At 44.1% G+C, this 25,018-nt stretch overlaps 1 protein-coding gene across 2 annotated transcripts in view; it reads left to right on the forward strand.

Moving 5' to 3' along the window:
- The first annotated feature begins 262 nt into the window (after positions 1 to 262).
- Positions 263 to 25,018, forward strand: part of SLX4 (SLX4 structure-specific endonuclease subunit) — a 31,942-nt gene continuing 7,186 nt past the window's right edge. Inside the window, exons 1-12 of one of the 2 annotated variants that reach the window (XM_074918776.1) lie at positions 263 to 369; positions 1,052 to 1,136; positions 7,674 to 7,776; positions 9,522 to 10,275; positions 11,457 to 11,720; positions 12,527 to 12,701; positions 14,696 to 14,911; positions 15,893 to 16,107; positions 17,218 to 17,531; positions 19,051 to 19,333; positions 20,731 to 20,819; positions 23,967 to 24,113. In XM_074918776.1, the coding sequence (XP_074774877.1) occupies positions 9,906 to 10,275; positions 11,457 to 11,720; positions 12,527 to 12,701; positions 14,696 to 14,911; positions 15,893 to 16,107; positions 17,218 to 17,531; positions 19,051 to 19,333; positions 20,731 to 20,819; positions 23,967 to 24,113 (2,073 nt within the window). In that variant the 5' untranslated portion in view covers positions 263 to 369; positions 1,052 to 1,136; positions 7,674 to 7,776; positions 9,522 to 9,905. The remainder of the gene's footprint in view (positions 370 to 1,051; positions 1,137 to 7,673; positions 7,777 to 9,521; positions 10,276 to 11,456; positions 11,721 to 12,526; positions 12,702 to 14,695; positions 14,912 to 15,892; positions 16,108 to 17,217; positions 17,532 to 19,050; positions 19,334 to 20,730; positions 20,820 to 23,966; positions 24,114 to 25,018) is intronic. The other variant, XM_074918777.1, reaches the window with a different exon arrangement.

The raw sequence follows: 25,018 nt of genomic DNA on the forward strand, positions 1-25,018 counted from the left end.
TGCCTGCCCGGGGGGAGGCTCCCCGCCGCTCTGCCGGGCCGAGGAGCGGGGAGCGCCCCGGGCCGCCTCCGCCCGCCGCTCCCAAGCCGCGGCCGGGCTCCGCCGAGGGTCGGGGAGCGCAGGGCCGCACCACCGCCACCCGTGGCGGGAAGCCCGCGCGCCTGCGCGGGGAGGGTGCGGCCCTCGCTGCGTGCGCATGCGCAGACCCTGCCGGCGGGACGCTGACAGCCGCCTACGCATGCGCAGCCCGCCCGCCGCGGGGCGAGGGACACGGTTGGCGCCCGCGCATGCGCTCGGGCTGGGCATCGCGGCTCCCCGCCGGGGCGCCGGGGCGCGAGGAGCGGCGGGAGCCCGTGCCGCGGCGGAGAGGTCAGCGGCGGCGAGGGGGGGCGGCGGGCCGAGCGGGCGGCGCAGCGCCTCCCAGAGCGGCGGCCGTGCCCGCCGCGCCGCCGGGGGCGGGGGCGGGCGAGCGGTGTGACGTCATGACGCCGGCGCCATCGGCGCGGCGCGGCGCCACCTGCCGGCGGGGAGGCGTCGAACCCCGGGGTCGGTGTCACCCCGAGGGTGCGACGGCAGTGGCGGGGCGTCACCCCCCGAGGGGCGGGAGGGGCGTCCCTCAGTGGGTCGGGGTGCGCCCAACGGCGGGGCCTGCTCGCCACAGGCCTCCCTGGCGCAGCCACGGCGGGGAGCAGCAGCCTTGGGGCAGATCCGAGCGTGGCCTCGAGGCGGTGACGCGTTAGGGGACCCCAGGTTGGGTGCGGATGGGGAGCTCACTGCTCGCTGCAGCTGTTCGGCAGGGGTGAAGCTCCACCCTTGATGGCACCAACAGCAAAAATTCAGTGATAAAGCAAAGTTGTTCGGTGGACGGCCCGAGTACAAGCCTGTTGGAGTTTAAGCATGCACTGACTGCTGGGAAGATCAAGTAAAACTTTGCTTAATGCATCCAGTCTCAAAGCAAACTTCTTTCAAGCAATGTTGTCAGGGAAAGCAGTTCTGAGGAGTCTGTCAGCTGCTTCATGGAGCAATGTGGAATTTTATCTTTCTCTTCCAGGGGCAGAAGGAGCAGCGTAAGGGCCCGCCTTGAGGGGAAACAGTTCTACTGACAACGCTTTGTCCCTCATCCTGCAGATACACAGGTGCTGCCTTTAACCATGCTGGTTTTAAATAAAGCGAAAATTAAGCATTTGGTGGGCAAAAACATGTATTATTTGTACTAAATAGTTTAGTAAAGCCCAAAGACAGTAGCACTGACTGACACTAAGTCTGTTGGCTCCTGTAGAAACTGTCAAAAATCACAGAGTGCGGTCTGTTCTGACTACAGACAAAGGCCCTTGGGTGATTTGCTTTCATATCTACTTAAAATCCTATTCTTCATCTGCCTCCTGGTCCCTTCTCTCCCCTTTGATTTTACTGTTTGGATTAAAACAGTTTTCAGGATAGCCAGAAGTCATTGTATTGCTTTACACTATACGGATGTGTCAGAGGCAGACTGGAAACAGAAGCAGAAAGAATTTTTCTCATAAGCTTTATATTTGGAAGAAAACAGACCTGGAGTTCTTTTGAGCATTTGGTTTTCTCATCGGGTCAATTGTCAGTGCACATTTTTTCCAAAGAAACTGTCAAATGGTAGAAAATAGCAATTTAAATAGGATGTTTGACATGTTATTGTGTGCTAGTGAAACTCAAACTGTGTTTCAGGGTCCTCAGTTGTATGCAAGGCCCTTGTCCAGAGTTTCTAGAAAGAATTTTCCTGAAAGCTAAGCACAGAGGAATTTGATATCGTTGTCTCAGAGCTGACCTCTTGCTGTTATTGTAGCAGTGCATGGAAGTTACACATTCATGCATCCCTGAGATCATTGGTATGACACCAGAGTTTCCCAGAGCACTCACATCAAGTCTATAAGTAATAATATATTTTGATATTGAGGAGGTGAAGGAACTAATTTAATAAAAACAGAAGATATTTTAATAGGAAGAAATGTAAAAAAAGTATTTCCAGAGCAACAAACTGAGCCTGTTTATGATAGATGCTGGTGTATGGAGAACAGATATGATAGGATGGAAACATCATAAAGCAACATATCCACAAAGCAGTACATTGTGTATTTTACTGTAGCTCTTATATGTGATTTTAGCTGAGAAGAGAGCAAGTTATTCATTACAAATTAATGAAATGTTAGTGTAAAAGATATTATTAGATCACCTATAGAAACCCATGGTCAGTTTGGTCACCTTTTCAAAGCAAGCACCTTTCTGTTCTAAAGAATGTGGGGAAATCAAGATACTGTGTTAAATTTCACTTTATATTTGGCTTTTATGATGATAAGCTTCAACATAATCACAGATCAGAAGATACACTTTTGGGAAAAAATAGTGTCAGTAGAACGTACATTGTTTTAAGTGAATGGGCCCTTTAGAATAACATAGTCTTCTTGGAAAGAAATGGCTTGAAGTGTTCTTACTTCTCTTTATATTCACTTCTTCATTAATTATTCAGCTGATATTCTTGCCACAAGTGTCCGTAACACTGATTGCTCCATTCTTGATCTACAAAAAGATAGAATTCTTTGACGTGGTGAGAATTACAAGTATCGGAGTGGAGTCAGACACCTGGGGTAAGGTCCCGTGGTGGTCAGTTTGGAGGAGCGATGGGCAGGGCAAGGCTTTGTGCTGGCCACGGAGGAGAAAGTTTGACCAACACCTTTCCTCTGCTGTGTGCCGCCGGCACTGAATGGCCTGTGGGCAATGCAGCCTCTTCTGAATGAGCCCTGCTGCAGGTTCACTGGGACAATTTCACCACAGTTTTCACTAGCACCAACTATAAAGGAAATACAGCCTTTTTACTGTTACAGCTTATGTATCGATATGGCCACACACTCATACAGGGGCCTGAGGTTGTTCTGATTACCTGTCCGGACTCTTGACTCTTTTGTTGTTGCTTTCCAGGATAGAATTACTGATCCTGTAAGTATGGCCTTGTCCCAAAACAGGGACTTTGTATTGAGATTCATGCTAGTTTACCAAGTGGTCTGCATTGTTCTGCCTCTCTGTCATCACACTAACTAACGGTTCCCTTCTCTGCATCATCAGACAGCTTGATCACTGATGGTTTGTGTCTCTCCTAACTCATTTCCTAAGTCTAAATAATAGAAAACCACGATAAGCAGAGAGTTAATCTTTGTGGGATGGTACTAGAAACATATGTGCTCAATGACTGCTGTTTGCAGTTCCATTTTGAAGCCTATTTAGCTACATTTTAATAATTTAAAATGTGTTGTATTGATTTTGTATTAATTTAATGAATCATTTTGTCCCTTGATACTTCTTTAATGGTTTACAAAAGAATTACACCTCTGATAACACACAGAGGTCTCATTACGAAGGTATCAGTTTAACACAGATCTTGGTTTTCATAAAACTGTGTTGATTGGTATTAATTTTATTATCCATCTTTATTCATCAGTTCCCATATAAGCCATTTCTTTAACAGCCTGACGTTGATCTCAGTCTGAAGGATGGGTGTTTACTTCCCTAATTGTACTTTTTGAAAAATCACAGTGACTTCTATTTGCAAATGATCTGATTGTGTTGACAGAAATACCTTCAATGACTTCAGTGGTTCAGTACACTTTGGATTACTGTTGGAATGGGCTCCGTTCATCCATCATGGTGTGGATATTATACAAATTATTTAGTATTCTCAGTATTAAGAGTTCTGTGGTTTGTTTTATAATGATCTAGTGGCCTTGGTAGGGTTTTCTCTTTGGTTTTGATGCACACCAAAAAGATCTTTTTGAAACTCCCTAACTTTTCTGACCAGGAAATTAATCCTATATAATTCTACTTCCTTCTCATTTTAATATAATGCATTGTTGATCTTCAGTGCTATCCAATTCCCTTACCATGATGTTATTTTTCATAATTGTTTTTATTACTACTATGATGACTTTTCTTCCTCTGAAAATCAAGTTAAGTCTTAATAAGTATTGTACTCTTCATTGATTTTGGGGGAGTCTACTGAAATGTTTTTATTTAGTCCTTAATTCTCAATTATATTTTTTTGTTTAAGTTAATATTTTTTTGTTGTTTGCAGTCAAATCAAATAAGCATTTTTGAAACACCAGCTGTATTTCTGATTTGAATGCTACTGTGTTTGCATACAAACCATGAGCATTTGCACCTGAGCAACCGTTAGTTTTTATTTTTATAGTCACTTCCCCTTTATCCTTCCAGAGGAGGTATGAAGTAAAAATATTCTATTGCGGTGAAGTGCTTTATAAAGTAAGGTTAGTTTCTACAGCGTTTGAAAGGTAGAGGGACATTTTGTCATGTAAGTAGTGATTTAAAATTCGTGTCTGGAATGTGATAGATTTTTTTTTACTGGCTATGAAGTGCTTTGCCGTATGTACAAGGTACTCGCAGGTGGAGGTGTAGCCTTGAAAAGTGAGCATGGTACTCTGACATGGTATCAGGTAATAGAAGTGGGTCGTGTCAGGTAGACATCGATATTGCTCATTGCTAAGATTGCTTGTTATGATTTTTCTAGCCTTGCTTATATAGTTTTGAGTTAATTTTGTCATTTCCTATTTTCCATGTCTGGTTTTGTTATCCTTTTCTGGCACAGGAAAGCTGGCAGGGACCAGGACAAGAGGGTTGGTACCTGACCTTGAATTCCCATTCTGCACTTAGGTTTGTTCTCTCCTTATAGAACAAATGCTGCTGTCCTCAGTGTTAATTTATTTGCACTTCTACAAACACCGAGACCCTGTACTATACAGGTCTACTGTTGTGTTGTAGAGTAGTGTAGGTGATAAAGGTACTGGTTAGTGCAGGAACCTGGGGAGAACAGGCTCTCGTGATGAGAGTCTCTAGAGGTATGAAGGATAATATGCTTTTTCAGAAGTTATACTGTTGATGTGTAGTTCTTCTCCATCAGGAACCTGTAGGAAGATTTTTTTGTTACAGGATTTGGTCTGGAAGAATCCCTAGGGACCGTCTTCTGGTGTGTGGTATCCAGAACAAACACTACAGAAATTCTTTCCCTTTGCAGTATTTGGACTGGCTTGATTGAAAGTTTTGTTACCAGCCTTCAGGTCCTTAGGCCGCAGCTTTCACGGAAAGAGAAGGGGAGGGGGTGATAAAACTTCAGTGCAAATGCAACATCGTGTGTCCCATCATCCTCTCCGCTGTCAGTACTCTATAGTTAGCAGCCTAGGTTCATACAGGCCGTGGCAGCTAGCTAATTTCTGAGGGCTGAGGCAATCAATATCAGTCACTTCAATCCCATTCTTTGACTTTCCGTTAGGTTCTGGCCAGCCTTACAGGACTGTCAGGACCACTCCTATGTTGATCTTGCTGGTGGAGGAAGTGGGAGAAGGTGCTCCTGCTGAGACAGGTGCCACCCTTCCTGCAGCAGCCCACTCTGCCTGGCACTGCATGCTTCCTGCCTGGTGGAGACGGGTGCTGCAGACTCAGCACTGTGCCTTCCTACACCCAGTTAGGAATGCAGCCGCCTGTTAGGCTGGTCTCCTGGTGGAGATGGGGGGAGAGGATCTGTCTGCACAATGGGGTAATTTGTACTTTCACCACAAGGAAATGGTATGTATGAAAAAAAAATCAGGTTACTTTTTGCCTCGCTTTCTAATGTTAAATAATCCCACTTTCCCTAGTATTTCTTGTGAAACCCAGGAGATTGCTCCCAAGGTCCTTTTCTGAAGGTACAGAGTCAGGTGTTCTTTAAAGATGAGTAACTGAGGAGGAGATGCACTGAGGCACCACTGCGGGGGTCGAGAGGGGAGAAGGTATCTACTGGGTACAAGTTGTTGAGGCCTTCCTAGCACTGATCTATGCTTTCTAGCCACAAGGATGACGTATTCTTGGAGACTCAAATGGCAGGAGAATTGTTACTGGAACAAATGGACAGTTTAAAGTGGCAAGTGAGCAGGCCCAGATGTTGTATATTTGAGAGCTCAGAAGAGATAGTGTCAAGTGGTTGGACTTCTGGGAGAAAGACGCTTTCAGTTGTTAAAAGAGAAGCTGCTCTGAAAGGTGTTTTGCCTGCAGATGTTTTACCTGCTGTTTTGGGTTTTTTTAAGAAGGATTCTGTGATTGAGCTAATTACAAAGCAGTAAGTCTGTTATATGTTATATGTACCTATTAAGCTGGTTGAAATGATCATCAAGTTATTTGAGATATTTTAACCTGATAGCATCTTATCAACATGGTAGCCTAGTTTCTCCAGTAGACTGCCTCTAAGTAGTCTAATGGAGTGGTTTGAATTTGTCAACAAATCAGGAAATATAGAGTGGGTTAATGTAGCTTGCTCAGAAATCCTTTGAAAAAGGAAAAGAGATAAAGAATTATTGTGAATGGTAGAGGATCTGAAAGAGGACACTGGCTGAAAGGTAGCAAAGAGCATCCAAGGGCTCGTTCTGAATGTGTCTAGGCGCGTGCCCAGTGGTCCCACTGAGCAGTGACGCAGCTTTTTCAGTTCAGCTGAGATCAGAAGTGGTGCCAGCAGGCTCTGAGCTGCAGGTAACACAGAAGATCATGAACTTCAATGTGGAGGAGTGTAAAGTAAAGCATGGAGGTGGAAAAAGAGATAAATCATATGGAACACCTTAATGATACCAGATACTGGAAGAGCCCTGGGTATCTCTGTTCAGGTGAAACCTTTGCTCAAGAAGCAGATGCTTTCAAAACAAAGCAAAGAAGATGTTAGGATCTGTGAGGCCTGGATGGGGAAGAAATGTGAACAATATAAAACTTCTTCATCAACAGTCTGCTATCTGCAGTGCTGGTCAATGCATCTCAGAAAAAGCACTGAAGGAGAGTGAAGGAGATTCAGGGGATATAATGGAGATAGGTAGGGGCCAGGAAAGATTCTCCTAGGAAAAAAGACTGGGACTCTTATTTTTAGAGCACAGACACTGGAGGATGTGGTACGTATAATTTAATGAAATACTGAATGGTCTAAAGAGAGTCGATTTGGAGCTTCTGTCCTCCTTGTCTCAACAGAAAACAGTCAGTGAAGTACAAAGGAAGCAAACAGAACTGATGAAAAGGGATACCTCCTCCTGGATTTTTTCAGTTAAACCAAAGAACTCAATTCATTAGATTCCTATGAGCCTAAAAATGACAAGATCAAAAGGTGGAGGTTTGTGATAGTAACATTGGTGGATTTCTGTAAGAACTAGCTGTTCTGGTTCTGGTTTAAAGAAAGTCACCATGAATCAAAATTAGTCCCAAGTGGAAAAGGCAAGGACAGACTATTTGTAGGATCATAGGGATAACTCGGGCTGGAAGTGACCTCAGGAGGTCTCTAGTCCAGCATCTTGCTTAAAGCAGGGTCAGCTATGGGGTCAGAGCAGGGTCCTCAGGGCTTTATCCCGTCTGTCTGGCCTGTTCTGCCTTCGGAAGGGTTCTGGGCTCTCTCTGCAGCGGGGTGCAGTGCTGCTCGCTGCTGGGCACACGCTGCTGAGCTGAGCAGGTCCTGAGCAGCACATCTAACTCACCTGAGTATTTCAGGTACACAGGTCAATGTATGTGGCAGAATTCAGCACCCTTAGAGCACATGCTATTACTGTCTCCTTCTCCCTGCAACCTGGAACTCGAGCAAAAAGAGCAGTCAGTAAAAAGTACACTAAATCTAACCTTTTCCTTCCATTTTCCAGGTTCCATCTTTCATTCTTACTGGTCCTGCTTCATACCGTTTTGCTGATCCACATTTACTTGAAGGGCACAGCTGTGCTATAGATTTGGCATCTAAGTGGATAGGTGAGTGCTTCTGTTTATTTTATTTGATCAGCTTTGTGATTTGTTGAGTCCTAAAATCTTCCAAAATTAATTGAATGCTATACTGAAAGAAACATTTTCAAAGCCATTACTTTTTGAGCTCTACAAACTGGTGCCAAAGCTGGCTGTTAGGTACACCAATAGCAGCAGCATCAGAAATACTGAGATGTTGAACAGAGCAAGAGCCTGTAAAAACAAGTCTGGAAAGGGAAGAGTAAGACAGATAAGTTCTTAGTTAGTTTTGCATCATTTGTACATCCGACTTGGTCTACCTGGGGCACTGAACACTGATTGCAAATGCAAAAGTGCTGATCTGTTTCAAAGTTTAATGTCAGGAACTCACCATAAATAATATGACAGTACAAATGTGTCTGTGAGAGGTTATTTAAAGCCATGGAAGATGTGAGGTTCTGTTTTTCTCCACATGCCATCTCCTACTTAGAAGAAAATGGTCAATTTACAGTGATAACTACACCAAGATTCTGTCAAGGAAAACTAAATTTATGAACTGGCTACATAAAACTTCAGTTTCTCTCTAACAGGAAATGACTCCAAGATTCACAGCAAAATCCTCTGCTGGTTTGGGAGCCTGAGTTTAAAATAAATAAATCCATTAACATCTGTAATTGCTTATAGGAAAGGCTGACCCATGGAAGTGTATAACCAGCATTCCTTACCCTCACATGTCTGCAGCCAAGCCATTTGAGAAAACAATCTCGCATATGTTTTTCCTGCTTTTTGAGTCTTTCTGTGCCCAGAGCTTTACTGGAGAAACTAAACCACAGCTGCGGCCATTCCAAGTGAAACACTCCGGTTTAGGCTTGAAAGAAATAGGTTTTGGGAGCAATATAAAAACCTCTGGTAAAATAGCCAGAACCGTAGTGAACTTAGGACTAAGAAGAAGAGGACAATCAAAATGTCTAAGAATAGAGATCTAGTTTCAATGTTGCCTGGGGGTTGATGACATTTACATCTGGACATTGTACCCAGTGCTCTTCCAAGTAATCGCTAGCTAGTACTGCTGTTCTTACTGTAGCTGAAAAGATTAAGAAACTCATTTAAAAATACCATTTGTTTAGTCTGTTTACCGTGTGTATTTGACAGTGTTTTGTGAAACATGGTCAGTGTCATGGTTTATTGAGTACTCAGAGGAAGAGTTCAGTATTAGCAGGAGAGCTAATCCTGATGGTGAGCAGCCATGGAGGTCAGAGGAGAGAAAGGATGAACATGTTTTGTAGAATTATTGTCAGACTTGTCCCAGAAACCCTTCTGAAATGCCAGAAACTGCCTTTATTTACTTCTCAAAATGAGGCTGGGCTCTCTTCTTCTAAGCTGTGGTGTTGCAAAGCAGAATTCTACACTCTAGAATAGCTGCTTGGTTTGAAGGACTTTTTTTTCCTCCCCTGCTGCATTTGCTGGTCTCCTGTTATATAAATGTAAGTATGAATACATATAAAAAAAAGACAGTCTCAAATCCTGAGCTCCAGGACAAAGCCTACCCAGTATCAGATATCTGTTTTGAAGGCTTTCCTCTTCATTCCTAATGTGGCTTGTGCGTGTCTGTAGTACAATTACAGAGATAGTGTTTTGGGTTAATACGTGCTTTTTTTAATCTTCCTATTTTATACAAATTCTCTCCTCCTTCGAAGTTCTACACCAGCCCTGTCCCACACTACATCTGCATATACCATCCTACATAACCACCTTTTTTTATTTCTTTGTTTAAGGGCTGTAGTAAGTGTCTTTCTGAAGCCCTGTAGCATATCGTGAAGATCCTATGCCTGCTCTGCACAAACTGAGGTGCTTGACTTAATGGTCTAGAGACATCTGAAGAATAAACTTGTAAAAGCAGGTGGGGTCCTTGGAGAATGTGCACTGCTAAATGGCTGTGAATTAAGGATGGAAGAATGAACTGTCAGAACAGCAAAGCAGTTCCTACTCTGCTGACCTCACTGAAGTCTGGGGAATGGAGATGTCTGTGGTGGTGGAAGAGAATTGCTGAAAATTGCAGGTCGCAGATGATGCAAACCTGAACTGATTCTGGTATCTCCCCTGGCCCTCCAGTCCTCACAGTGTCATTAGGCCACAGTGTTACTGAAATCTGCAGGCCAATGGATGAACAGGACAATGATTTTAAAGAGTTGTGGGCAAATCTTCTGGGTCGAGCAAAGAAAAAAGCTGGGGATGCTGAGTCAGCGAAGAGGGCTCAGAACAGGTCAAAGAGCACTGCAACAAGAAGCAAAGTAAGAAGAGGCAAAGCTGCTGCTAAGAGCCAAAACCATCATCACTTACCAGCAGCGAAGGAAACAAACTTGTCTCAAGATTTCGGTTTAAAGGAACAAACATTGGTGCACAAAGAAGATGCTGACACTGTGGCCTGTAGTAGTGGTGAGACTGTGCAAGGGGATGGAAAGAGAAACCCTCTCCCTGCCAGCCAGCTGAGTACAGTGACCAGTGAGTGCAGCCAGAGGACTCTGACAGGTGAGTGAACCAAAGTCTTTCAAACAGAAAATAGGCTAGGACTAAAAAGGACTCTGTAGTTCAGTGGAGGTCTTCAGAAATCCACCTGGAGGGGACATACAGCAGCACTGATCGAAGCAGGCTTTCGTCTTGTGTTTTCATCTACACTTAGCTACTTAGGCTTATCTAGGGCTTTAACTTAGGAGTGTGTTCTGTGCTACAGGCAGGCAAAAGATGTCCTTCAGTAAGGTGAAGCCTTGGTACTAAGTGATGTGTTGAGGAGTCATTATTCACTGCTTTTTGCACTGTCAGAACTGAAAAGCACCCTCAAATCATCTAGAAGCAAGCTTAGAATATATTGAGGTGCTTTTTCACATAGTGCATCATTATGTGGTGAAATATGTGGCTGCTGGATGTTGTCAAGGCCAAAAATATGAACGAGTTAAGAAAGGTGTTGGATTAATTCATAAAGAATTAGTCCTTCAGTGGTTATTAAACATGATGTCCAGAATGCAGTCACCTGTGCAGGAAGTCCTTAAACTGATAAATAAGGTCAGCCAGGAAAAGGATTATTTTGTACCTGTCCTGTCCTGATCACCCTTTCTTAAGTATGGGTTGCTGGCTGCACTCAGAGACAAGATATTGGGCTGGTGAGATCTTTGGTCCCATCTTGCACGCTGCCCATATCCACAGGAAGGATACCTCAAGCAGAGCAGTAGCAGGTGAGGTGTTAGTCTGGCATTGCCTCTGCCTCCTGCTTGTTACCACCTGTCTTTGGGAACTCCGGGTTCCTTCAGCTCAGAGCCTGAAAGTTTGAGCCACAGGTAGGGTTTGGAGATCGGAGCAGAAAACAGCAGGAACCACAGGACTTTCTGCAGTGGGAACGCTGGGGTGAGCAGGGTGTAGGGCTGCCTTGCTTGTTGTTCTTGCTAGTGACCTTCAGGCAATGCCTTCCCTAATATTCCTTCCTCTAAAACGGATATAGAAATACCTAAACTGTAGCACAGAAGCCTGACACTGTTACTGAGATGATGAAGTATCAAATCATGTAATAGCTAAATGAATTGTTCGGTTCTTCCTGTAGGAATGGCTCTTGCAAAACTGAGCCTGGCTTAGGCTGCTGTTGGGGAAGGCTTCCCAGCAGCTCTCTGGACAGCTCAGCTACCTGACTGGTAAATCTTTGGTGTTTTCTACCCTTCTAGTAAATACTCTGAATGGCTGTTCCCAGACTACATTATCCTTCCATCCTGCTACACAGCCAGGGACCTGCTCTTCACCCACCTCAAAGATACCACCGCCCGCAGGGTCAAAGGTGCGGGTGGCAGAGCTGGTAGTGGAGAGAATGCAGCAGTTCAAGAGAGTGGCACCTGAGCAGCTAAAACACGGCACAGATGATAGTTTGCCAAAGTCTGTAGCCAGCGGGGATTTCCCTGATGAAATCCAGGAGCAGAACCCACGAGAGAATGGTACGTTTCTCCTGTTAGCTCTTGCATGTGCAGAAAGAGTGCTGTGGGCTGGTGAGAGTGGTTGCGTGAGAAGCAGTCCAGATTCCTGGGCTTTCTTCCCAGCTAGCCTAGTGGCTCAGTGTGCAGCACTGAATAAATCACTCCAGATCGCTGAGAAAACTTGCTTTCTCTGTTGTCAAAGGACTTTTCTCCCAGCTCTTCTCAAAGGCTGAATTAACTTCATGTTAGATTCCAGAGGGATAATTGTTTTCTTGGATTGAAATTCCAGCAGGATCAGTGAACTTTGTCATCCTTCCCTCAGGATGGTGTTGGGTAGCTGTTAGGTAAATAAGATTCTTAGGTAGCCCCCATCTTTGGTAGATCTCCAAGCACTCTGTAAGGTAATACATTCTGTGCAGATGGATTGAATTCACAGCAATTTTACTCTGGTTTGGTCCTTTATAAGTCAGGGCCCTGTTGGTTCTATATGCACGTGAAAATCTGTTTTAATATGTAATGTCTAAGACCCCATGTTCTCCCCAGAAACTTTAGCCAGAATTTACCCTTCATTTGGCTCTGACATGTGATGTACTGTGAACAAATTGCCACCTCCTGCTCCTTGGCTAGTGCAGTCCTGTAGCATTTAAAGAGAGCAGTTTGTACATTCCCGTCGGACAGATCAGATGGGAAGATGCAAGAGAAAGATTACAATTAATTTTTATGTGTCTGATTTAATAAACTAATAATGACAAGTATATATAACAGCTCCACCTTTCATACAGGATTCTTAGTTTTCTGTCTTAGGTCATCTCTCCCTTCTTTGCCAGATGCTCACCACCTTCCATCCATGGAGCATGATGGTGCTCTGGCTTTGGCTCTTCAGCAGGAAACCAAAGAGGAAGCCCTGGCGAGCCTGGAGGATGCAGGCTTGTTTTTTTGTCAGATCTGCCAGAAGGATCTCTCAGCCATGAACACAACGCGCCGAGAGCAGCATGTTAACAGGTGAAAGACCAACATGGTGTGTCCTTTACGGATCCTCTCCCCCTTAACCTCATCGGCTCCTCACTCAGCCATTAAAGAACATGGCAGCAGGGGAATCTGCATGGTGGCATTGACCTTTATGGCTTGAATTAACAAGTCGGCTTGATCTCAGAGCAGAGGCCGATTGTCTTGTCCTGCAGGGCTTCTGCATGTGCATGGTAAGGCCAGTGCTGCTTTCAGCAGCAGATTGTAAAGGGGCTATCAAAATTAATGAGGACCCACTGCTGCAGATTTTGAGATTTACCGATTTCAGCCGACAAAGTAATGTTTGCCCTATTTTGCTAAAAATTGTTTACGTAAGAACATCTGGTATTTCAGTGTGTATCTGAGCTATGTGCAGGGGGAAAGGTGATGCTATTCAGAAAGATGACTCAGCTGAAATTAGTGCCCTTAACAGCCCCCTTAGTGGTAAATATCAAGTACTGTTAATATTTTATGTACAGATAGGTCTTTGTAATTTAAAAGTCTATGCTTGTCTGTTGAGAAAGTATCAGAAACAGCACATTTGAATGATTGCAATTTCTTAATTTGAGCACTTTCAGAAGGCAAAATTGATTTCATTTGTCCAGTCTTACGTCATGTTATTGAGTAGCTCACATTCATTAGGGTTGTCTGCACCTGCAGCTTTAGAGGTGTTATTGCTGTTTCTGGCTTCAGGTATTTACTGGTGCTTGAGAGAATAGAGGTTGTAAAACAGTGACAGTGTGTCAGAAATGGTTTTTGGAAATTAAGTCTGCTTTCTGAAATATTAAGCATGTAATCATATGATAAGATTACAAGGTTATATAAGCAATGGATTTTTTTTTTGTAGTCTTCGCAGAATCACAGAATTGTCTAGGTTGGAAAAGACCTTGAAGATCATCCAGTCCAACCATCAACCCAACTCCACCAGATCCCTCAGTGCTGGGTCAACCCAACTCTTCAACCTCTCCAGGGATGGGGACTCCCCCCCTGCCCTGGGCAGCCCATTCCAACGCCCAACAGCCCCTTCTGCACAGAAATGCCTCCGAATATCCAGTCTAAACCTTCCCTGGTGCAATTTGAGGCCATTCCCTCTGTCCTATCACTTATTACTTGGTTAAAGAGGCTCATCCCCCCTTCTCTGCACCCTCCTGTCAGGCAGTTGTAGAGGGCCCTGAATCATCACAAGAGGTAAAGCTGTAGATGGATAGATGCACAGGCAAACTAGTAATCACCAGTCCTAGTGCATCAGATGAATGGTCTCTTAACACAGTCCTGTGTACGTAGGTAGTGTGTGTCATTACCTAATTAGAGAGTGATTTTTATAATAGGTACTGCAGATCCAGGATTTCACATCCTGAATCTCTTTGGAGAGGACAGAAAAAGAATGATTTAAATTTTTTACATAGTTTTGGCCCACCAGAAATTATTAGAAGATCATCATCCTGTGCTCCTGAGTGCAGTGTTGATTTCAGCTGCTCCCTTTTCTGTGACATAAACCACTGTCCTTGTCAAGGGAGATACCTGACTTGAAAACCCTTGTGTTCTTGACACTGCATGTGGTCATGCCTGCAAAAGCAGTATGAGAGACAAGAAGCAGTTAAGTTTTGGGTGAGGAAAATTTACCATTTCTCTGGTAGGGTGATTCATTTTTTTAGCAGTGGTTCATAAATTAGCTGGAATGTTAGAATGAATGCAGAAAGAGGGATTAGGTGATGAACACCTATTGAGGAAGGTTAATTGAAGAAGGTTATTACTTGCACTTGCTTCTGAGCAACATGTTTTTAATATGCTTCTGAGGCCATAATCTCCATGTAACTGTTACATGTCATATTAATCACAGCAGTGGGCATGTAATTCTTGTTTCTTCCGGGGATGTTTCTGGCTGTTACAGATATTAGAGATGACTGTGCTTCCTTTTCTTTAATACGGTTTAAATCTTAGCATGCATAGTTTTAAAGTCTTTAGAGGTAAATTTTGCCATCATCTCACAGGTGTCTGGATGAGATGGAAGAAGCGCAGATGTCAGCCTCCAGCAGACCACTGGTCCCTGAATGTCCCATCTGCGGGAAGCAGTTCCAGACCTCACAGAGCCGAATCAGTCACTTGAAACGCTGTGCTGTCGAGATGGATGTTCCTCCTAAGCTGCTTCTTCAGGCGGTGCAGTTGCAGGTATCCACACTTGGTGATGCACCTCTTCAGTGTCCCAGGTAAGCTGGTAAAGATAAAAGATGCTGGTTACTTTCTTTGGCCTGAGAGACATTGAACCTGTACTCCTGGGGATGAAGGGTAGAAACAAGGCAGGCTCACGTGCTGGGTGGGCCTCAAGTCCAGAGAAGGTCAAGTAGAGCCATGACCCAGTACCACATGAGGAGAATGTGGTAGTTAGTTGGAGAAATCATCTTGCTTTCCTTCAGAAGTGGTCAGGTGGTGGATGACTTTAAAAGTTAGCAGGCAGGAGCAAAATGGGGAACAAATAATCTTTCGCTGGTTTGTCAGAATTACTTGTGCTCTATGAGGCAATTATGCAGTAAAGCTGAATGGTGTGTTTGAGCTTATTAAGCAAACCACATAGTACGAGTATACAGTCTCTCCTCATCTGTCGTGCCAATGCCTCAACTATTCGGGTTGTGGCTGTCCTGGATGTATGTGCTTTACATCCCAAGCCAAAGAGGAAACAGACGTGATGTTTTGAAATGTGCTCAGTATAGAGCTGCATCTGCTGTCTTGGATTTGAGCAGAATCTTCACAGTACAGCAAGTGGTGCCTGACTGAATTTGTAGAAGGGCTGGTAAGTCCCTTTGTACTGAGGAAGGACCGTTGCCTGTTCCCTGTGGAAGCAGAAGAGTGGGAAAGCATTTTCTGGTCATCTTGGTTTTGCCCTGCTTCAACTTGGTTTTTTCCCCTTTGGTACAAAAAAGCATTCAAGGTAGAGATAGCAGATGTTTACAGAAGTGCTGTGGTCTTGTGCTTACCTTTTCAAAATAAGACTCTCTGAATTGCCCTAAATTCCATGGATAATAAGAACCCTTTGCTCCCTGCTAGGGAAGAAGGTACTGAATAGTTTTTCATTATCTTTGATACAGGAATCTCTCTGAGCAAGTATTGCAGCTGGTCTGGAGTGCTCAGTGTTTCTTGTCTCCAATCCAGTCACATTAACTTCGGTTTCTTGCTGCATTCTTGTATTTCAGCAATCAACCAAACAGGTCAAAGCGAAAAGGCTCCTCCAAAGAGGACTCAAAGAAAATACAGAAGAGGGCCAAAATGGAGACTAAGGATGAAGATTTGCTGGTTGCTATGGCAATGTCACGATCTCTGTTGGAGCAAGAAAAGCAGGAACAAGCAAAATCAGTCACAAATGTGAAACCAGTGGCTGTTTTCCCCATCAAATGGAAGCCAGGATCAGGTGTGTGTTAAAGCGAGTTAGTGTCACAGGCTGTGTTATTGGAGAGTAATGTAAGACAACCTGATCTTCACTAAAACTTTCCTGTGGGTATAGGAGGGATGACAGCCCTGGTTTTGTTTTATTTAAGCTGTCAGAGCTTCAACAATATGTACTATCCACACACAGTCAAGAAAGGCTTCAGGATGCCCATGGGTTTCAGTGAAATCCCTTAGGAATCCTGTGCTTTTTTCCTGTGATTCATTATTCTGAATCTGTAAAATATTCTTAAGATAAGCTGTTGTTTTTTGTAAACCATGGAAGTGACAAGAAATAACATGTAAAGAGTATTGTTATTTCTCCTGCAGTAGATTTTTTTTTCTATTCATCCTGTTGCAACCTGAATTAATGCAGCTTTTTCAGCCTTATCTCTTATCTCTGTTTTCTTTCTGTGGTGGACAGATGTGTATACTACATGCTCTTGAGCATGTGCTTCACGATTTCAGTGTGCAGAAAGGTTTGGGAAGGAAGACAACTGCCAGAGGAGAACATTGAGTGCTGTGTAGAAAGGGAGATTTTACTCTTTATGACCCTGGTCAGGTCTCCTCCTGCCAACAAGTACTCTCAGTTGGATTTGGGGTTGGGCATTAGTAAGGCAAAGGTAGTAAGACACAGAATTTCCAGATGAAAGCTGCTCAGTGTTTGTGTGAGCTGTGGTTTGATATCATCAGTGACCAGTACACTAGAAAAGGAGTCCTTCATGGATTTGTTGGTGGTTTTCTCTTCCTTTTTTGTGAAGCACTGCCATACAGGCACTCTTCCATGGGTCTGAGAAGGAGACTGCATGGATATTGGTTGCTTCCATAATGATCAGATTTTGTAGAGATGTGACAGCTCCCAACAGGCAGCAGAGTGGCACAAGCAGTAGTCAGCTTTTTCTGGAGTTCATTTCTCCCATAAGGGTGATATGAGGCTTCAGACTACCTGCAGAAATCTGAAGAGTTGTGTTCAGCTGGTACCTGCCTTTTGATCATCACTGACTACAGCACTTGAAGGAGCTGGCATGCTGAGTTCCTCTGCCCTATGTGTGCAGCTGTTTATTTATTTGAGTTCCTCTTCCTTTTCTTTTTAAAGAGAAAAAACGGCGTAAAAGAGGCCCAACTGCACCTCCACCATTACTGCTTCAGGACCCGGAAAAGGCCCGCAAAAGGATCCAAGAGCGAGTAGCTATGCTGCTTGCAGAAGAAGTGGAATTCCCTCCCACCCCTCAGCTTCCCACAAGTAGGATTTTGGAGGATGAATCTGGGAAAGCAACCTGGCTCTTGCCGTTGTCCAAAACCAAGGAGTGCTTTTTATGGAATATCAGTGCTCTGACAGGACACTACGACCTGGAATCATTCTACGCTGCTGCATTAACCCCTCCAATTGTACCCTGGAAGCCTGTGCAGGTGGGATGCTCTTTTGTCCTTGCTCTGATATTTGTGTGCCATAGTTCACTTGCCCTGTAACCCTTCTGTTTCCTCATTTGGTATTTAAATAAGTGATCCTCTGCTTCTGCATACTCACTGCTCATGCCCTCTTGTCCCCTGGTCTTACACAGTTAAGTTTTATGATTTTGAACTTTCATTTCTCCCTTTTGGAGAGGAGACTGAGGCTCATGTTACAATGATATTCCTTGAGCTTTCAAAAAATAAAACTGATGGGAACAGAGAGTACTGAGTAAAGGGATCCCATACTGCTCATTTTGCCACTAGTTTGTCCCTGATTACGGCAGCCTGACTCTTGTTTTCCTTCTTGGCACTTTTCTTTGATCAGTTCTAGTATGAGCTTTGCCCATGTACTGCACTCAGGAAGGATCTGGGTGAAAAGTTTAAACTGAGAACTGATATTTGTCTGGCACGGAGGAGAAGTTGGGAGTGCCTAAAGTCGTAAAGTCAATCATTTGCTCTTCAGGCTTTCCTTGTGCATCCCGCTGCCTCTTGGTGCATATGAGCTTTGATCCAGCTTTCAGTTCCACTATTTCATTCCTGTTTCCACCTAGATCTTCTGCCTCTTTCAATGCTCTGTATTTTTATAAAAAGTGCCTGCAGAAATAGACAAAGCTCTTATAGTCTCTCATCTTATGACATACTTGCTCTCCGAGAAGAAGGATGTCACTTCTCTTCCTTCCCTCATTCTTTCCTTGAAGAATTATTTGGTGCTGCTGTTCAAAAACTATTGTGCGTATATAGGTGCTTTATTTAATGCTTCTTCCTACTCAAAGACCAGATTTTTTCACACTTATTGCAGGCTAGGGCTGTAGTGGAGGGACTCCATTCTATGAAGATTTTTGACCTTTCGTTCAAACTTAAAAGTGCCAGAGAGGTTTAAAAATAAAAAGTAGAAAGGCTGTTAAAATCCTGGCAAGGGTGTGTTTTCCCTCTGATTCTTTCCATTCACAGAAATGGCTAAACCATTTTTACTTAGAAATAAACAAACACAACTATTTTTATTGGGAAACAGAGACCAAACCTGGAAAATATCAGCTCTAAGGTGAAAGTTTGATTTAGTTACATGTAACTGCAAAAGCATTTCAGAACTCAGAACAGAAGCACCTGGAGAGCTTCAGCTGTGACTGTTGCCAGGCGCTCCAGCTACAGTGAAATATTTAGATGTTGGAGTGGGAGCATTTCCACCATCCTTTGTCCCTTCTTGGCAATTGCCTGCACAGACATGCTCCTGGAGAAACCACCTTTTCTGCATTTTCTGTTGTAGTTTCCTTTCTTCTGTTCAGAGCTGTTTTATGTCTGGAGTCCTTCAAAAAACTGCAGAGACCTTTTGTCTCAGAAGCCCCCAAACCTGGGGAATGCTCTGTAATCCTTTACTAGATGTTTCACAAGTATGAAGTAGAGACTGTACTCTGAACTCTACAAATACATAAAACGAGACCTAATTTATTGTGTCTTTCCTTCCTCCCTTTTTGATCAGAATCATAAACCAGAGAACCTTCTGCCATCTGTGGAATCTGATCAGCCAAAAGCATCCCAGAAAATTCAGCCTGACCTCAGTTCTCATGAGCCCACTTGCACAGAGGTTGCAGGCCAACCTTCTGATGAATCCAAGTCTGGCTGTGAAGGAGATGGGCAGTTTTTATCTCACAGCCAGAAGGATGTCCAGACTCTGCAGGACCTAGTGGAGCTGGCCAGGGAAGGACTTACCCTTACTCAGTGGAACCTTGATGTTGACCACGTTCAGGCAGCAGAGCAGGCAGGTAAGTTCTGGCAGCTTTGTGAGCCCTGTCCTTGGTGCCTCAGAGTCAGACTTGGGTGTGATAAGTTAGGAGAGCTGTGACAGCACCCACAGAATGTTGTTGTTGATCCAAGAGGTGATACTGCAGGGAGACATTTTTCTGCAGTATGCTTTAGATACAGTCAAGACAGACATTTCTGAAATGGTTCATAAATCCCAGCATTTAAGAGAACTCCTGGACAGCAGATACTAAATTTTATTTTAAAATTCCTTTAAAGATATCAAAGTATTTTCTGCCAGGAGGGAGCCTGGACATGTTCAACAGCTGGGACAAATTCCTCATCCCTGCTGTTTGGACAGTCTTTCTGTTATATGCACTGTCTTTTCAGCTCTTGAGACAATTGGGTGAGAGACGTGTGCAAGAGGGATGATTTTATTTTGGTACATCAATTACACAAACCTGAAGTTTATCTGCACTTATACAGAGTTGAAAAATTACGCCACCTAGAATTCCTCTATGGGCAACTCTAATGTCCCCAGTCATAGCTGCATGTGGTGCACAACTGCACATTTCAAGGTCAGTGTTATCCCTTAAAATGGCCTGGCTGTTCTGCAGAATGTGTTGTGTGTCTCCTGTTCACCTGTGAAAGAGAACATGGTTGCTAAATTCACCTGTCTGCATTTTCACTTGGGTATAATATTCCTCACTTCCCCTGCTAAACTGCAGCAAATGATTCCTGGTCCTGTAAAAGTACTCCTGGGATTTCAGTGAAGGTGAACTTCCTGGGTGAGGGGAATCACTTCCACGCATAAATGTATATTGTGTGTGTAAATGAGATAGGTGGAGAAAAACTGTGCAGACACAGATGCACCAGAAGCCATTTCTGAAGACATCAGTTCTTTCTCTTGTCCTGCATCCTGTTCTGTGCACTCTGGGGCCTACCACGGGGGTCAGGCTGTGCGAAACTCATTTCACTGGCTGCCTCTGAGCCACAAGGACCCACAGCATTTTGTCTTAAGTTGAAATGCAGATCCCAGGTACATTCTGCCTGTCTGCTAGGATGAGACCATGGCGTGTCCCATCCCACTCTGTGTCATAGTTTTCTCCCACTGGAGGAGAACTGAGACGTGAAAGCAGAGAAGCACGCTCCTCTGCGCAGTCCCAGGATGATTATGGCACACACGGGTCTGCAGTAAATGGTGCTGCTCATGGCTGAGCAGTACTGAGGTACCCACTGCCTGTCACAACCTGAGCCAAACCTCCAGTGAAGGCCCGAGGGAGAGGCTGAGCTCAGTCAGGCTGGTTATAGCAGCTGTCTCGGGGAGCTGTCATGGCAAGGATCCTGTTAGGAGTTCTTACATCACTGTGTCTCACAGAGAAGTTGTATGTGATTTGTGATGTGCATTTTCTTCTTTGAGGAAAAGAAGTGACTTCCAGTGATGCTCCACATAGTGGCTTTGTACCTCCATCCAAAGAGAAGGGCCTCCTGGTGAGCAGCTGTAAAAGAGTAAGGACAACCCATTTTTTTCACTTTTTAAAAAATTTGTCACTGTAAAAAAGAAGCTAATGCATTTGTGGAATTCGTAGAAGTATGGAGTATTTCCCATTCCTTTCCATAGAAACAAAGAGGTGCTTAAGGTTCACAGTCATTCAGGAATCATCATGGGCACAGGTGAGATGAGCACACGAGGTGCTATTTCATTGATTTCATTTCACTACTTGTCCTACCTGTGAGAGAGATGATTTAAAAAACAGGTAACATAAGGCCAATTTGTGCATAGTTTATATAAAGATAACCAGGTTAAAGAGTTATGTTACAGCACTAGGAGTATTTGGGGGTAGGAACTAGGGATGCAGCTGCACCACATTAGGCAGTACTCTGCTTTAATGCCCACACTATCCAAGAGGAAACTCTGCAGCCCAGGAGAGACAGAGTTGCCTGGTGCTTCCTGCAGGCTCAACACCCAGCTACTTTGAGTGGTGCTGGACGGAGCTGTTCCTCCTCTGACACCTTCCTCTCCATGCCGTGCTTTGCAGTGGAAGAGAGACTTCTTGCAAGGACTGGCTGACTTGCACTAAATTCTCTCATCTGGCATAAAAGCCTGGTTGATGATGTGGAATGCAGTGAGGGAAGATGAGCACATTTTTTGCTGCTAATGTGAGCTTTTAAAAGGTTTAGTATAGAAAATACTCAATTGTGGGAACACATGTCTGAGGATCTAGCTTGAAAATCTGTGCTCTCTATGGTGACTGGGTGAAGAATACAGATGAGTAAGTCACAGATGACGTTTGTATCAAGCTACTAGTGTTCTGTAGATCACATCTTACCCCAGATGCACCAGTGGATATGTAATTCTCCATGGATGTATAATCACTTTTCTTCAATTGAAGTGCGTATAAAAAAAACGCTAATTGAACTTCTTAGCATGGTCACCTACTTTATCTGGTGAAACTTACTATCTTTGTTTGATAATAAATAATCATGCTATGAAAGCTGGTAGCTTTTGATGCCAGATAAATTTTGATGCCTTGAGAAAGCACTTTCATATTCATTTCATATTAATATATTCCTAAGAGACTTCTAAAAGGAGTCATTTCTGTGAGGTGGGAATTTACTAAACTTAAGCATCCCAGCTACTTGTTACAGAAACTCTAGATATTCTTTGGGGGTATTAAAAAAAAGAAATCCTTAGCAGGAAAACCACGTTTTATAAGCTTCTGAGTCTATTAAACCAGAGGCCTTTAGCAATACAGAAACTGTTTTGATGCTGTTGTTGAAACTCAGTTACTACCAGCAAAACCAGTATGATCAGTTTTTCAGATTTAGTTTGATTCCATTATAGTTTTCCTGAGCAAATAAAAGTGTTGCCGAAGAGTTGGATTGCCAGTGGGAGAGGTTTGTGCTTTATATGAGCACAGACAGAGTGTAACCATGCAGAGCAAATACATCCATTGCATGGGTGACACATCCCTCACCCATACTTAAGACGCTCGTCACATCTGTGGAGTTCAGCCTAGCTGGCTTCCTTAGTAGGAGAGAGTGTTCTGGTATGTTCTCCAACAGGAGCACATGCCCACTTGGACCTGTCTTCAGACCAGTCTGTTTGCTTTGCACAGAGGATGGTGCAGCCAGGAGGTTTCTAGCCTTACTTCATTTCCGCATTCCTGATTCATAATTTTAGCATCAGCAGGAAAGCTGTTCTGGGCTTGCTGCCTGGAACGTAGCATCAGGAGTCTGTGTTTGCTGGCTTCCTGAGGTACTGTCTTGCAGGTATCCTACCTGCCAAGAATAAGAAAGCAAGAAACATCAGATTAGTTTCCAGACGGAGTTTCCTGTCTTCCCCTTGGAGATCAGTCCACACCACTGCCACGACATGCAGTCTTCTCTAGCCCACCTATGAAGGCCTGGAAGGAGTGTTCTGGTGGATGCTGCTGTTTTGGTGCTAATTAGTGTTGGCTGCCTGCAAACACATGCTGGAGCGAGTAGAAAGGTTGGGTTTCCATGGTCCGCTGCTAATGTAGAAACCTGCTAATAAAATAAAGAGCTATGTTGTTCCAGGTGGGTCTGCATCTCATGCAGATGTTCACTAAAATAAAACTTGCAGTTCCTCAGCTCTGCAGTAGGTTTGAAAAGCACAAGGTCAGTGATTAGTGTGTTAACTATAAACTGGTTCCAACTTACACTGGTTTCCAACTTACAGTCAGGCAGCCTCTCAACCGTGAGCTGAGGGTATTTCACACTTCTCTGAAGCACTGGCCACCTCCAGAGCTGCAACACTTGCCTAGAGGGATCTGAGTCTCTAGAGGATTGCCTGGGGTGGTTTTGTACTGGGAGCAGCTCCAGAGCAGAAGCAGAGCATTCATCAATGCTGTCTTCAGCACCATGCCCCAGGCCTGACCTTTCCATCACCAGTAACCAGTCACAGGTAGCTCAGTCAACAAGCCCTGCCCAAAATCTCAGCAAGGCATTCTAGAACAATAATAGAAATTATGTTTCTTTTTTATAACTGAGTAGAATTTTCAAAAGGGGTTTCAGTAACAAGCACAGAAGTTCCTTTAAACTAGACATCTATATCAGTTTTATTCTATGTGAGCCCCTTGTTGCAGAGCTGTTCTTCTCAGCTGTCTTTGCGAGACAGTGAATGGGAGAAGAAAGGCTCATTACCCCATTCCTGAGTCATCCTCTTTCCTCTAATTATAGTGAGCTGAGTTCAAGTCCGTCAAAGTGGAAATTACAGTTTCCTAAAAATGTGGTGGAAGGCAGTAGATCAAGAGACCAACTGTAGGCAGTGGCTAGACCACATCAGGAAATGGTGTGGTGAAGATCTGAGGGTGATAATGTGCTGTAATATGAGGCAGAACAAGTACAGTAGAACACAACACAACACAACTACTCTTTCTTCACAATTGTCAGACTGAAAAAAGAGGAAAACAAAGACAGAAATGATTGTTAGACTTGTCTGCTTATTTGTCATATGAAAGACATGAAGTTGGTAATGCTGATGACTGTCTTCAGGAGGCAAAGGCCGTGTATCCAGACTGGGCCCCATGGTACAGCAACGCTGATAAACTGGGTTATTCCCTTCTTATTTTTCAGGGGAATGTTGGACAGCTGTAACGTAACTTCTGTCTTTGTGTTCCTTCTGTGTTCTAGTCCTCTCTCAGGTTGCTGGCTGAAGATTTCAGTGCAATGGTCAACAACCCCCACTTAAGTGACGTCCAGTTCCAGGTGGACTGTGGGGAAGTGCTTTATGCCCACATGTTTGTGTTGTATGCACGGTGTCCACAGGCCGTTCAGGCTGTAAGTACTGCTGACTCACTTTCCTTCTCTGCTTCAGGAAAGCCCAGACTGCCCACCCCTACACTTAATGCGACAGAATCAGCACAGAGCACTGCTGGGCCTAATGGCAAGTGCCTCTGCACCTGCACTGGTTTTTCCAGAAACCAGAATCCTGACAAGGTGGTGGAAAATGTGGTGCTTTATCTGGGTGGACTGTAGGGGGGCAAGGATCCTTCCTTGCATTTTGCCCATGAGCAATGGAGGAAGCTTCTTAAGTGCTTTTTGCCCTGGAATATTTGTACCCGTGCAAGTGCAGACTGCCTTGTCCCTCTTGGTGTGTTCTGCCTGTCACCCAGGCTGGGAAGCTTGAGTACGGAGTAGCGAGATTCTGGGAAGCACTTGAAAATAACCTCCACAGAAGTTTTGTCACTCTCAGAGTTGCTTTGGAGGTAGCTGCACTGAACTGTGCTATTTACAAGGCTAGTGAAGTAGTTCATATGTTCCCAGAAGCATTTTGGGTTGAATAACTCCCAGCCTGTTCCTATGCAGCCTCCTGTTGGGACAGTGAAAGGCACCGAGCCTAACATTTGAACTCTGTTCTTTCATGGAGCTGCCACCAGTCCATACAGCCAGCTTCCTAATGAAAGGAGCTTTCTTTGAAGCTGCCTTTTTGGAAAGTTTAGTTTTATCCTCATGCCCATTGGCAGTAGTTTCCACCCAAGGTGACTCAGGCCATTTCTGAGGGGTCTACAAAAGTTCAGGGAGGGGAAGCAAATTCATACAGCAGTCTTAATATTAATTTTTTAAGGAATCTTCACAACTTATAGTAAATATGTGTGTGCCCACAAATCAAAGGACTTTAAAAACTATTAGGTTAGCCCTTTTCTCTTACTATTTCCCTGCAGCTCTGGCTTCAGCATTCCCAT

Source organism: Athene noctua, chromosome 15, assembly GCF_965140245.1.
Source record: "Athene noctua chromosome 15, bAthNoc1.hap1.1, whole genome shotgun sequence".
Taxonomy (NCBI): domain Eukaryota; kingdom Metazoa; phylum Chordata; class Aves; order Strigiformes; family Strigidae; genus Athene; species Athene noctua.